This window comes from Corythoichthys intestinalis, chromosome 2 (assembly GCF_030265065.1).
Source record: "Corythoichthys intestinalis isolate RoL2023-P3 chromosome 2, ASM3026506v1, whole genome shotgun sequence".
NCBI classification, from domain to species: Eukaryota; Metazoa; Chordata; class Actinopteri; order Syngnathiformes; family Syngnathidae; genus Corythoichthys; species Corythoichthys intestinalis.
Window position 1 is genome coordinate 62,106,265 of NC_080396.1, and position 15,390 is coordinate 62,121,654.

The following is a 15,390-nucleotide window of genomic DNA, read 5'->3' on the forward strand; positions in this document are numbered from 1 at the left end:
CTGATATACTGACAGTCAATCAGCAGCAGAGTTGCGCGCGTTCACGTGGGAGCCAGCGAGTGAACGAGTTGTGTTTACGCCCCACGGAGAGACACGGCTGGCTGCATAGATTGTAAGGTTGTCTTTGATCGGGATAGCGTAACGTCAACCAAACATGGAACCACTTGGAACCACAGGAATTAATGTGAAATTAGAGCAGGGCGGTAAACCGAAAATTTACCGTTACCGAAATTCTTCACGATGACCGACGTAATTTTGACCATGTCGGTAAATTCGGTAATTTAATAAAAGAAGAAAAATATAGTCTTTTCATCCCGCTTTTACTCTGTGTTGTTCGGCTATGTTCATTCCCCTTTAAGAAAACAGACAGTGTGCTTACGTTTGGAGTCACATGGTTTTCAGGAAGCCAATCAAACAGAAGCCCAGTAGGCTAACGCTAGCTGCTAACGCTAGCGGCTAACGCTACAAGTAAACGGGATGAAGTCGGGCTTAAGTTAGCTTCGCCAAACTTTCACCCGGCATTAAGTAAACTCTTGACGGGTTCCAGATAACGATGGAAAAACCGAGGCTTTCTGAAACAATGAACCACTTTTAAGACAATTTAAATTGAATCACTGTTTGACACACTGCAAGAGCTCCATCTACTGGATAAACAGTGCACGTTTCTTTTTAAAAGTAAAGTTGACAAATTGCCTCAGCATTACATACATTATCTTCAATAGAATTAAGTGGATGTCATCTATTTCAACCAGGAGATCGTGTCGTCATTAAGTGTGATTTACACAATTAAAGTTGACCTCTTTAAGCCTGTGTCATTGCTTTTGTCTGTGAAGATGTGTTCAAAGCAGTATTTGTAATACACGACAGTGCTAGTCTTGTAAGTGCCTCGTCCTAGATGACGGGGAGTAACTATGTATTGTTTATTTTTTGTAAAAATTACAGTACAGTAAGCACAGTGCTTGGGAACAGGAATATTATTTATTGAATACTGTAAGGATTTCCAAAATCATAAGATGTAAATAATTGAGCCGAATAAAAGAAAGGAAAGGTTTGTGAAACATTTTATTTTTTAATTAAGTATAATTTCTGGGGGGCGGGTGGATGTGTCATATTTGTATCCATTCTAAATATCTAAACGTATGCCACTATCTAGTGCATAACAATGCGGAATGAATTTAATGAAATTCAAGTGATGATATTTTTCAAGTCATACAAGCCGTTATAAATGCTCACACAAGAATTCTTATTGTTTTCCAAGATTTTTTTTAATACTTAATGTTTAGACTGCATGTGCAATTGTTAAATTGAAAGCTGGTAAATAAATTTAACGAGAAACTGTTAATTTGTATTCCATGCACTGATTCAAATTTTCAAATTATATAACAGTTTGCTTGGGCGAATTTATCGTCATTTATCGTTATCGAGGTAAATCTGCTCAATTTATCGTGATACGTACTTAAGGCCATATCGCCCAGCCCTATGTGAAATAAGAATTTTTTTTAAAAAATCGTCTTTAATCGGTTTTTACTGGCCTCACCGGGCCAGCGGTTAGACCATTCTGGTAGCCCTGATGGTTTTAAAAGTACGTCCGGGCCACCGGACCATTTACATTGTCGACCCCTGAGTGTACAATATGGTATATAATATGGTATAGTAATATTTGCTACAGGATCACCTGTCCAGCTGACCTGGATAGGGATGGAGATAAGGTGGGGAAAGACCATAAAGACAAAAAGCAGAATCTTAAAATGAACTTCTATCAGGCATGAAAATCTCTCACCTTTTGGCGAAATTCACTGTTTTGAAGTAAAAAAAAAAAAAGGTGACCTACGTGAATTGTATACATCAGAGGGACTTTTTTTTCGGGAGATTTTTAAATAATATTATTATTATTATCATGTGATTAACTTAGTACGTAAACTGAGCACTTCAGAAATCAGTCCTTTAAAAAAGTGACACTTGGACAGTCAGCAAATCCTGCTTCGCTGACGAGAACCAATCATAGGCCAAAACTGCGTTCCATTATTCCAATCGCGCGCACAGTCTTCACGTGTACATGGAGTGCTTGGAGAGCCTTTGGTTGCATTGCAAAGCTGTGAAAACAAAAAGCAGGCCTTATCCACGCCGGGGCAGACCAGAGCGCAGCATAAACACTTGCCTGCATTTGCCAGCAGATTGAATTTGATGAGTATTGGTTTCAATCGTTTTCATATTTTGCGATATAATAAAGTTACTGTCGTTCGTTGCAGCTTGCGTTGAACACTGCCAGAGCTAGCCAAATCTCCCATGAAAAAATGTCTTCCGTTAAGTTAGCGTCAAGCTTGTGTATTTAACGTTAATATAAATGAAGAAACACACTGTTGAGTCAAATTAAGCGGCACGCTCTCGGATGGAGGGGAGTGCCTCGCATCGATCCAGTCGTCTGCCTGAGGCGCATTATTTTCGGCAGGGACTTGAGCTGACGGCCGGCCCGACGAGTGGTGGGAATGATTCTTCTTAAAGCTTTTCAAAAATACAGTCATACCTCATTTTGCGCGATTAATGAGGACCAGAACCCGTCGCAATAAGTGAAAACCGCGATGTAGCGCCACCCTCCCCCCTTATGTATACACTGTAAAAAATTGCTGTAAATTTACGGCCAATTTTTAACACTAAAATACCGTTTTTGTGTTAAACAGTTTATTACTGTAGTTAGCAATGCATTGTGGGTTACCAGCATTAAAGCAACAAGAAATATGCTGTAAACGGTATGTTAATGTTTCAATTACATGACACTACCGTATTTTTTGGAAACAGTTTTGACTGGAAATTTGGAGCATGGTCAGAAATCTGACATCTTTTACATTGTGGCAATATAGACTATGTTTTTTGCCAATTTAAATTAAAATAACTAGACACCGCAAATAATTTGGCATCAAATCCTGGAGGACATAATTAGCCATAATTTGGATTTTGGAGACTCTTCAGAGGATGACTTGAGATTACATTTGCTGCTCTTCAATGCTTGTTCTTCAATTTATATTGGGATTTATGTGTACCAATTTATAAACGGGGAGTTAATTAAGTCGTACTCATATTACCTAAATTATTGTATATTAAACTTAAGTTCTGAGGATTGCTGGATAGCGATATATAATATTGATGTTAATTCCTCTGGAGTGCCAGTAGAGGGCAGTTTTCTATGTTTTGCAAAAGATGCAGCTGAGTGACTTTTGGGGAAATGAATAAAAGGTGTTTGCCAGTGAGCGGTTCTACTCATATGTTATATGTTTCTTGTTGTATCCCCACTCTGATCTAAACTGGCCCTTCTCCAAAAATTGAAGTATTCCATCATCCTGAAGGCTGATTTATGCTTCTGTGTAGCAGTGACGGCGGACCTACGCCATTAACGCAGACCCGATTATGACCCTACGCCATAGCCTGACGTGCACCTCCAAAAAGTCCTGACTACACTTCACGTCAACGCGCTTGACGTGAATGTCGAAGGACTGTGATCGGTCCGCTCAGACCATTGTTTCCGGTTCAGTACAACAACAACACCATTTTCAAACATTCGCAAACGACTTCTGTGTCGCCTACACTTTAACATTTGTATTGACAACATTTGTTGTTTAATATTAATCTGATGCAGCTGCAAATGCACACATTTCATCTCCATTGCCATTGCTGACAATGACCGGAGGAAAATAAAGGAATTCGAAAAGAGTCCCCCAAAACCACACAAAGACAAAGCCACACCAATCTAGTGGTATAGCAGTGAATTACTGTGGAAACGTCACTGGCAGCGACAAACTTTGTCCCCACATCACACATGAGACCAATGTTTACATTTGGAGTAAATTAGACAGGTGCTTTTTTGCTTCAATTTTTTTTTCTTTTTACAAACTCTTACTTCTTCATATTGAAGAACCCATGCGAAGAATGGGAGTATTATGGACAATGATTTTTCACGCATTGTAAAGTCAAACCCTGATAAACATCAACAAAAATGCATTGAGCAGACAACCAGGGCGTGAACTGGAAAATCACCGGCATGCAAGCACTATGGAAACGATGCACAGCTGGAAGGGATTGGCCAATCAACCCATGAGCAACCCAAAGCTATAAAAGCTGGAAAGGAAGATGGCAGCCTGGTTTGGCTATTGACACTTGCAGTCCTGTGCAGCTGGAGACGTTGGCAAAAGATAACCAGAGAGGCAGCCGGTAAGCAGCAGAATTAAAAGATGAAATGTGCCAGCAGCAGCCATTAGCACATGGCTTGACTCACCGGTGGAAATATTTGGACAATTGTAGTATATTGTTTAGGGGTAATTTGGGATTTGTCCTTGACCGATCACCACTTCTGACCCAGCCTGTCCTCCCTGACCCGACTACACCAGAGTTCCAGCCCAAATACTTGCTCAGCCTGTCCTGCTTGACCAGACTATGCCAGCACTCCATTGAGCTAAACCTGTCCTGCTTGACCCGATTACGGCAGATCTCCAGCCTGCTCAGCCTGACCTACACGACCCGACTGCACCGTCTCTCTAGTTCCTGTCCGTTTTCACTGCTTGCCAACACGATGAAATAAAACCTGTTCTGTTTCGCACCTGACATCAGCATTTTTTTCTGTACTAGACGGAAATATATGCATTCATAGACCGTAAAGTCATTTTCCTAAATACCGTTAAAACACAGTATATCGTTAAAAATGCAGCATACTGCAGCTCCTCAGTTGCCTGCTCTTTACTGTGAATTCTGGTAATACAGGAATATACAGTTTTTCCTGGATTAGACTACTACTGTTATATAATTTTACAATATAAAGACTAAAATAAGTGGTAATTGCAATCCTGCTGACGGACTTTTACTGTATTTTCTATAAATACAGGAATCAACAGTTTTTCTGGCTTACGGACTATTACTGTGAAACATTTTTACATAACCAAGACTGTTAAATAACAGTCTGGTAATGGCAATCCTGCTGACAGACCTTTACTGTATTTTCTATAAATACAGCAATCAACAGTTTTTCTGGATAACGGACTATTACTGTGAAGCATTTTTACATTACCAAGACTGTAAAATAACAGTATATAAATAGCAACCCTGCTGCCATCTCTTTACCGTTATTTTACACTGAAATTTTTTACAGTGTATATATATGTATCTTAATAAATGGTTTTCAAGCACTTCAAAATGTAATAATTATAAGTTTTAAACATGTTACTGTCCCACCCAGTTATTTTTAAACAAGAATAAAGTAGTAGGAAAATGCTTGGCTTTATTAAATGCTTCATAGTGAGTCTACTCAAATCCTCTCAAGATGCTCACTTAGTTAAATGATGATTGACGCAAGCGCAAACTTTTTATGATTCTTTTTTTTTTTTTGATTGAAGTGATTTATTTTTTATTTTTTTTTATATATTTGAAGCAACTTATTTTTTGATTATTGATTATTTTGCATTCAAACACATTTTTTTATTGAAGTGACTTTTTGGATTGAAAATATTTTGATTGAAGCAACTTTGTTTTGTTTGAAGCAACGTGTTTTTTTTTTTTTTTTTGATTGAATTATAAAGACAAAAATCTACCTCCATAGTTATTAAGAGAGAAAGAAATTAAGAAAGCTTTTAAAATAAAAGCCACCGGGGAGTCTGATTTTTTAAAATTTAAGATTTATATTTCATTATGTAGATATGCCTCGTAAGGAAAGGAGATTGTGGGATAAAAAAAGGAGTTGGGTGAGGCTGCCAAAGGCAGTGGGTACCTCATCAGCTGGGTGAATAGCACACTTGGTAAGAATAACATTTTGCAAGGATAGTCAGGTATAAAATACACTGACGTACCGCACGCATGCTATTTGTAGACTGTGACGTCGCATCGTTAAGCGGAAGTAAAGCTGAAGTGGGACATTATAGACCCGCCCTTGCCTGGCTCAGTGACCAATTATTAGGTGCTAGAGTTGTCAAATATGGATATTAATGAAATAATAGTTTTGAGAAAACTGTGCTGTTGGTGGCTCAGTGGCCATCTGATGTGGTTTGTTCTCAGATGAATAACAAGTTGAGGAAGGAAGTTTAGATGAATAACAAGTTGAGGAAGGAAGTTTTGATGTAAAGGTTCAAGGAAGAAAAGAGGCAGACTGACTGAGTCACAGCTAGAAAGTGTTGATGAGTGTTGATTTCTATTCACTGTTGCCTCCTCCCAATTAAAGTATGTCACAGCCAATTATAATCTAAAGCTGGTTAAAATTGAAGGTATGTTGTTGTAAGATGTATTAAATACTTGTTCATGTGCCCCTTTTGATCTATGAGCACTTGCCACTCCACCGGTCTCTGCGCGGCCCTGCTGAAACACAGTGTGGGTCGACAGAGCTCAATATTTTGTCGGGTTGTACAGTGTACCGGAACATATATCCTTCACACCCTTCTCACCTTTTTAACCCCTAACCCATTTTCATGCCTGTTATATGTGCATAGGCAGCCACTGGAGGGAGATTAGAATAAGCGTAATGTGCTCCCTCTTTTGTGTTCCTGTTAAGAGATGAGCAGACTGGCTAACTCCCAACTCAACTGCATAGCAGTAATCTTAACTGAGGTGCGATCCAGTCATGGGTTATTTTCAAAGTGTTGTCATAGTAATAAAATATCATCCAAATCTACTGCACTTAAATTATTGTGAAGGGTTTATTTTAGTTTTCATTGATTTTCAAGTATTCACATTGAGTGCTTCTAACCTGCCTTGAACTCCAGTTCTAGTGTCTGCTCTCGCTGCCTCGCCATCTCCTCCTTTAACACAGGCCGAAGGTCACATCGACAGAGCGCAGTGAATGTGAAAGTGGCTTTGTTCTCTTAGGCACTTGTTGTTTTGTTGGCAGGCCCCAATCACACACATGCATGCACATTACCCACACACGCAGACACCGTTACATTTCCTCCTACGCTCGTCTCTTTGTGTTGTCTCTTCTTGCCACCCCTTTCAAAAGTTTTTTGACCTTCAAAGTTCCTGGATAACGTCCAAGGTGTGTTAGTTCCAGCTCTTTCTTACATGGTAGTAAAGGGATTATGGCTACAATGTGTACTTGTGCAAAGGCAAAAGACAAAAAAAAAACAAGATTGGGTTTTTTTGGGGGGGGGTTGGTGTTGATGGTGTTTTTAAAACCATTATGGACTTTGGCACGTCATTCACATCTAGTTGGGAAAACTCCCTTATTTGTCTTGTGTCAGTGATATGAAGTCATAGTGTGCACCATGTACCTCCACCAATAAGAATTCCGAAGAATAATGGAGCAATTTTAGTATTTTGTTTATTTTTTTAATTTTCAAAGTACAAAACCCTTGAGGCACTTTTTGCTTTTAATTGTTAATTTATTAGGCAGTTTTATAAACGGGTGGAATTTGGGCCATGGAAGAAACTTATATTTTGTTGTATTTTACATAGGGCAGAACATAGGTCATGTTTTTATGCTATGTATGCATTCCTCATAATTGACAGTTCTGGGTTTGAACTGGCTCTTTCTATGTGGTGTTTGCATGTTTGTCTCAGTACTAGGCCTGAACGATATTGGAAAAAACTATTGCTGCAATTTTTTGGGGGGTTGCAATATATTGCGATATTATATTGCGATATTTAAAAAAAAAAAAAAATGTATATATATATATATTTTTTTGCATTGGAAAACGATGCATATTATACATATATTAGACATGTTTTTTTTCAAAATGTTCCCCCTAAAATATGCTTTAAAAAATGTATATGGCTAACTTTAAAAAATGATTCACTTGCATATTTTAAATTTTTAAACAAATTACGTCACAATGAAAAATATGGCGTCTGTAAAAAAGTCACGGATATCTACCTCATAACTTTCGCTAAATTGTATTTTTTTGTTACTGTCGCATTTTCCCTGCTATGTTAGATGATAAATACCTTATCCGAAAAAAAAAAGAAAAATTGGGGGGAAAAAAAACGTTTAAAAGGGTAAATATACGAAAAAGAAAATCTCGACCACTCCTTGATGTCTGCGATTTCTGCATTGCGACCCCTGTTATAGTACCATGTTTCACCTATAAAATAAAATGAAATAATCCAGCTGCGGCCAGTCACAGCTGTCTTGACACTCAGTAATACATGCGACATGGAGTTTTTGGATCGAAACAAGATAAGTATGTGATAATATCTTGTTAAAGTCATGGTGTCTGTAATTCTGCTCTCGCATGCTCTCACCTCCAGCTAGGGTTTTGCTGTTTAAAAAACATTTCTTTTTTTTTTTTTTTTAAAAATGCCCTCCTGTTAAAAATTTTTCTTCCCCCAGAAAGTTGAGATTTTAAGCTTTCCAATCATGTACCACGTGCAGATCATCGAATCATTTTTAAACAAGAATAATGTACTGTAGTAGAAAAATGCTTTGCTTTATTTAATGCTTCTGTTAATCTACCTTGGCTGAAGAATCACTTCTAGTGTTTATTTCCAGGACACAACATAACAGGTGTACCAAGCATACCCATTCGTCAGAACACCGGCTGTCCCCAACGTTTCCACGCACACACATTCATTCCAGCGCACGCTTCCTTCATGCAACACGTGCTTAACAAGTTAAACGACGACTGAAAGATGCGGTGTGATTGAAGTTCGCCTCTGTGGCAAGATCAAACACAACCATCGTTAACTTTAATAAGCAAGTGCGCAGAGGAACAAAGACCTAGGAGAGGAAGGGAGGGGGAGAGGGAGGTTGTGTGAGTGTCACTAAAGCGATCAGCTCAGGACAGAGAAAGCATGGAGCAACATACATTTGTGGATTAAAAAAAATAAGACTATCGCACGTCCTTGCGATGGGACTATTGCACATGTGCACATCGCGATGGCGATGTTTAAACGATATATCGTTCAGGCCTACTCAGTACTGCCATTTCCTCCCAACTTGCATTGATACAGTGTATCACAAATGTGAGTACACCCCTCGCATTTCTACTGATATTTAAGTACAGTATACTGTATCTTTTCATCGGACAACACTGACAAAATGACACTTTGACACAATGAAAAGTAGTCTGTGTGCAGCTTATATACTGTAATAGAGTTAATTTATTTTCCCCTCACAATAACTCAAAATATAGCCATTAATATCTAAATCCCTGGCAACAAAAGTGAGCATACCCCTTAGAAACTATGTACATCCCTAATTGTCCAAATTGAGTACTGCTTGTCATGTGACTCGTTACAGGAGTGCTGTCAGCATTGCTGCAGAGATTGAAGAAGTGGGGGGTCAGCCTGATAGTGCTCAGACCACACTCTATATCAAATTGGTGTTCATGGCTTTCTTGTGTACCATCTTCAGAAGAGGCTTCCTCCTGGGGTGACAGCCATGCACACCAATTTGATGTAGAGTGCGGCATATGGTAAGATGAGGCTTCCTCCTGGGGTGACAGCCATGCACACCAATTTGATGTAGAGTGCGGCATATGGTCTGAGCACTAACAGCCTGACCCCCCACCTCTTCAATCTCTGCAGCAATGCTGACAGCACTACTGTAACGAGAAGTATCTACGTCATCAACCTGTGCATCTGTCGCGGAACATTACCACTTGTATTCAGACAGCACCTACCGCACATAATCCGTCATAGTGACTAGGTCGCAAGGCAGTAAATTGCAGTTTAATGTCAGAGAAAAATTAACCTGCAGATTCTGTTCACACGTAACCGTGAAACACTTTCACATTACGTGACATTGTCTTCCTTCCTGATCAATGTTGTTCTTTAAAAACATTTTTCCAAGGGGAAAATTTATGTATACTGTATTTGAAAAGCTCCCAGTATGTGTGGACATTGCCTGTCCATACCACTTCTTGCTAGTTATTCTCCCTTTCTCGCTCTGTCTCTGGCCTCTCTGGCCTCCTTTCTACCTCCCTTGCCTCTTCACTCTCCCTGTGAGTCCAGAAGAAAAGGGTGGTGCATTCCAACAGCCTGGAGACCGTTCCCCTCTTTCAACCAGTGGCCCGCAGAGTGACAGTGCAATTAGAATAATAATAGCTGTCCATTCACCCCAGTGCCCCAGTGACGAGGCAGCCGGCCGGAGAAAACCAGGGAGGGCGAGGCGGAGGGCGGAGAGAAACGAGCACTCAAGGGCTCCGATTGGCTCATGGCTTTCCCTCTGTTTTTATACCGCCGCCGGCGCCGGTAGCACCCTCAAGTTTGTTTTACACTTTCAGCTGCATGACATGTGCATGCACGCGTAAACACACACAGTGGGCTGTACATGACAGAGACCGGCATTCAAAGACACTTTGAGTGAACATTTCTAAATAGTGAGGAAACCAAACGTGAGTATGAATACTTGAATCACTTGAACGCTCTAAGCATTATGAATTGTTTCAGTGCGATTTTTTTTTGGTGTTCTTGTGCTGTTAGTAAAGGTTTGAAGCACCACCACTCTTGCTCGACTTTGGCTAAACTGTAACTACATTTGTTCACTACAAACTGTAGTTGGTTCAAGTGTAAAAGAAAGAACGCCAGTAGTTCATTTTGGAACAGCATTTAGAATGACATTGTGTATTGAGAATACATGATTTATTCATTGATTTTGAAAGAGGAGCCTTCACATCAAAACAATTAGTAAAACAAATTATTCAGTATTGTGCAAAAAGTCAAGTGCATAAATTTTTATACCTGTTGTTTGAGGCTATAATGGCCATATACTGTAATAATTAAAATATTAATTGGGAGAGAGCAAACCTCAGCCAAAACAAAGATGTGTTTGTCCATCTGTTTACTTCCGGGTTCAGTTACGATTTCAGTGATGCTCTAGTGATTCAAACAGTGGAAAACAAGATCTTCGATCTGCATCTTTATCACTAGCATCAGCCAAATCCAGTGGATTAATGCTTTTTCTATATACCACACCTGTTAATAAAATATGTATTTTGCCATGAAATTTTATGAGATTATAACACCAACGCTGCTGTTGGTCTACAGTATGTTTCATCTTCGTAGTCCTAACGTATATAGCGACTCAATTATTGGATTTTATCTCCAGGAACACTTAGTGGTCTGAAAATAAGGAAATTGTCACTGGTCGAAGGGTTTAAAAAGCATCCAATCTGTTTACTTTAAGATCATCATTTTATTGTTCACAGCCACGAGGGGGCATAATGCTGTGGTGTTGAGAAATGGTATAATAATCTAGACTCGTGAATATGATTATTTGAATTCATAACACCCATTTGAAAATTAGCAAGGCACAGGGTGGTGAGTGGTTTCTCTGACAACAAAGGGCTTGCTACATCTTAGTAAACTCCCCAAAGTGTCATTCATTCTTTCCGATGGTAATTCTGTCACCACAATTATTTGTCTTCGAGGTCACGTTGATGTGCGATGTAAAACATGCTTGTTCTCGCCTGTCGATTTGTGTTTCCGCACATGCACACTGTGCCATTTTGGTTGGAAACCCCTGTGTTTGCAGAGCCTCTGCATACAAGAGGCCCTTGGCCCACAACTGGCTAAGATGAGAAGATTGAGTTTGTGATGAAAGTGACAATTTTAATGAAAGCAATGAATATGTTCCTTCTGCATTCACCATTTTCAATCAACTGTAAGCATTCTAACATATTTACTGTCCACTGTCCATATCATTACCTACAGTATGAAAATATTTTTGCATTTGCAAGAGCTTTCACAACAATTTATGCCTGTTCCCAAACAACAGAGAATCGAGCCAATGATATTGTGTACCAGATGGCCAAGGTGAATACAAAACTGTTCCCTTTTGAACACTGCAGGAAATTAAAAAGAAACCAATCCTCAACATTTCCTAAAGACCTTGAAAAATATCTGACCCAAAACAGAAACAAAAGGGCTTGGCAGGTTTTATCTCCATTGCTTGTTCCAGTCCCAGAAATTGGAGCATGCACCTGCAAGGATGTATAATAAGATGATTAAACAACATCAACAACAAAGAGAGAGTTTGGAGTGCTGCGCCTAACTGGATAATACAAAATAAAGTTTATAGTACCGGATAGTACTGCAATAATACAGCACCAATTATTAAAAATTTAAGATTTTTCCGGATGGGAAAGCTAGAATTTTTAAATTGGAAGAAAACAATTCACTCAAATATTGAGGTGCACATAACAGTTTGTATTGTCTCCATTTTTAGAACACTGGTGCAGATGTCAATGTATTTTTTTGAATAATCCAGGAATGTTCTATGGTTGGTATGGCATCTATGAAGGGAAATGGTGTTTTTGCTAACATGCTAATCAATAATCGTAGACCTGCCTGCTTCCATTGTTTTAGTGCAAAACAAAATATATTACAAACATCGTGTAACCAACAACCAATTTCCAATAATCATTTTCCTTCATTTTGAATTTTAACTCAGATTGCTTGCCCTTAGAAACTGTAAAAGTGCTACAGTATTTCTGCCGTAATTGTAAGTGAATTTATATACAGTATACAGTAGTACCTCGACATACGAACACCTCAACATAAGATCCTTTCGACATCCCACGTTAAATTTGACTCGTCATTTGTCTCGACATATAACGACATGCTTGAAATATGACGATTTACGACAGTCGCAATTTAATTGTTTTCCCGCAAGACGCCAGCACTGTGGCTTTTCTTGTGAGAAAAATCAACATGGGTCCCAAGAAGGTTAGTGCAGGTGGTGAAAAAAAGGGAAAAATGTGACTCTTACCATTGAAATTAGGATGGAAATGATAGAAAAATATGAGCGTGATGTGCACGTCACTGGACTGGCTCAAAATATGTATACTACATATACAATCTTGATGGTCCTCCTCCGACCTCCGTTCGCCAGTTTTTATACATTAAGGTGACAATTATTATTATTGTAACATTGGCAAGGAAGTCACCAGCTTCGTCAGGCTTTTAATCATTTATTTTACAACTTGCGCAGCGCAACACAACGCGGTTACTGTCTGCTAGGGCTGGGCGATATGGCTATAAGTACTTATCATGGTAAATTGAGCAGATTTACCTCGATAACAATAAATGATGATAAAGCAGCCCAAGTGGACTGTTATATAATTTGAAAATCTGAATCAATTCATGAAATACAAATTAACTTATTCTTGTTGATTTATTTACCAGCTTTCAATTTAACATATTTAACGTTGTACATTCCTCCCACTGAAGACTAAGATTTGGAGGTGCTGATCCTCATCTCGACCGCTTCACACTTGGCTGCGAACCGCTCCAGTGAGAGTTGGAGGTCACGGCTTGCAACAGCACCACATCATCTGCAAAAGCAGCGATGCAATACTGAGGCCACCAACCGGACGCCCTCAACGCTTTAGCTGTACCTAGAAATTCTTCCCATAAAAGTTATGAACAGAATCGGTGACAAAGGGCAGCCTTGGCGGAGTCCAACCCTTACTGGGAACGAATTCAACTTATTGCCGGTAATATGGACCAAACTCCGTACGAGTACAAGGACCGAACAGCCCTTACCAAGGAGCTCGGTACCCCGTACTCCCGGAGCACCCCCCACAGGACTCCTCGAGGCACACGGTCGAACGCCTTCTACAAATCTACAAAACACTTGTAGACTGGTCGGGCGAACTCCCATGCACCCTCGAGGACCGTCGAGGGTGTAGAGCTGGTCCATTGTTCTACGACCGGAACGAGAACCACACTGCTTCTCCTGAATCCGAGATTTGACTTCCCGACGGACCCTATTCTTCAGCACCCCTGAATAGACTTATCTGAGTTGAGGAGTGTGATCCCTCTATAATTGGAACACACCCTCTGATCTCCCTTCTTAAAAAGGGGGACCATCATCCCGTTTTGCCAATCCAGAGGCTCTGTCCCTGATGTCCACGCAATGTTGTAGAGACGTGTCAGCCACGACAGCCCCACAACATTCACAGCCTTTAGAAACTCCGGGCGGATCTCATCCACCCCGGGGCCTTGCCACCGAGGAGCTTTCCAATCGCCTCAGTGACTTCAACCCCAGAGATAAGAGAGCCCACCTCTGAGTCCCCAAACTGCTTTCTCAAAGGAAGGCGTGTCAGTGGAATTGAGGAGGTCTTTGAAGTATTCTCCCCATCGACTCATGACGTCCCGAGTCGAGGTCAGCAGTACCCCATCTCCACTATACACAGTGTTAATGGTGCACTACTTTCCTCTCCTCAGACGTCGGATGGTGGACCAGAATTTCCTTGAAGGCCTCCAGAACTAAAACAGAGAAAGTAAAACCTTCCCACTCTGCCGCACCTCTCTCACTTTCTTGTCAATTCAGGAACAGCATGCAAAACACAACGGCCACATTAGAACCCAATTCATTACATTATTATTATTCCTATTTGTATTTAAATTAATTTTTATGCAGTGTGTAATTTCCGTTTGCAATTGTACCTGCAGTATTTATGAAGGATTTAGCGAAGGTTTTTGGGCTGTGGAACAAATTGATGTAATTATAATGAGTTATTAAGGGAAAATCCCGCTCGACCATTTTGACTTACAAACCAGGTCCTGGAACAAATTAAATTCGTATGTAGCAGTACCACTCTATTTTCTCAAGCTTTTTAACACGTTTTTCAGATGGACTGACATTGTTTCAACAGCATGAAATGCATTGGTTTCTGTGTTACCAGATCCGGATTGATTGACTGATCTTCGAATGTCCGATTGTGCTGATGACAACCATGGCCTTGTATCTGATGCTCCTCATGCTGGGTGAGTAGTCCCACTTTTTCCTCTCCTAAATTTTAAATTATTGCACGGTATTTGATGGGAACAGTGTGTTTCTCAATGTTTTGTCACAATTCATGTGCATTTAAATGGTGTTCGTCTAGGTCAGTGCTTCTCAATTATTTTCTGTTACGCCCCCCCAAGGAAGACGTAAATGTTTCGCGCCCCCCCCCCAACTCTCTGCCGCCACTGTAAATAGTATTATTCGTCTATATTACTATTATAAGTACGCCTCAGCCTAACATTGTGTCCTTTTTTTTCTATTAAAGAAAAAAAGTAACATAGATCAACTTATAATAAAGTATAACTTTTTTAACATTGTGTTGCTTGTAACAGAAAAGACTTAACGCGCATCAATTTGCCTGAAGTTAAAAAAAAAAAAAAAAAGTCACATCCAAACTGTAAAAATACACTCAAGGTACATTTTTGACCATTTGATACTGAAAAATAAAATGTAATAAAATCAGTAAATAATAACAAATTCAAATTGATTAGAAACATTTACTCTTCAGGACAACGTGCCAAAAAATTTGACCGAAAAACAAAACTGAATAGAAGGGGGGGAAAAAGTCTTTGGACAGAAGGAAAGTTTTTATTTTCGCTGATTCACCACAGTGCTCACTGGTTTACTGATATAACACTGACAAAGCGGGATGATTGTGACAATTGGCAATATTCGGCACATTTTCGCTGAAA

At 39.6% G+C, this 15,390-nt stretch overlaps 1 protein-coding gene across 3 annotated transcripts in view; it reads left to right on the forward strand.

The window, feature by feature from the left end:
- lamb2l (laminin, beta 2-like) overlaps positions 1 to 15,390 on the forward strand; it is an 82,743-nt gene that overhangs the window by 21,578 nt on the left and 45,775 nt on the right. The window contains exons 1-2 of one of the 3 annotated variants that reach the window (XM_057820065.1): positions 10,179 to 10,301; positions 14,598 to 14,679. In XM_057820065.1, coding sequence (XP_057676048.1) covers positions 14,640 to 14,679 — 40 coding nt within the window. In that variant the 5' untranslated portion in view covers positions 10,179 to 10,301; positions 14,598 to 14,639. Of the gene's footprint in view, positions 1 to 10,178; positions 10,302 to 13,389; positions 14,193 to 14,597; positions 14,680 to 15,390 lie in introns of those variants that run through there. The other 2 variants (XM_057820073.1, XM_057820059.1) reach the window with 2 other exon arrangements.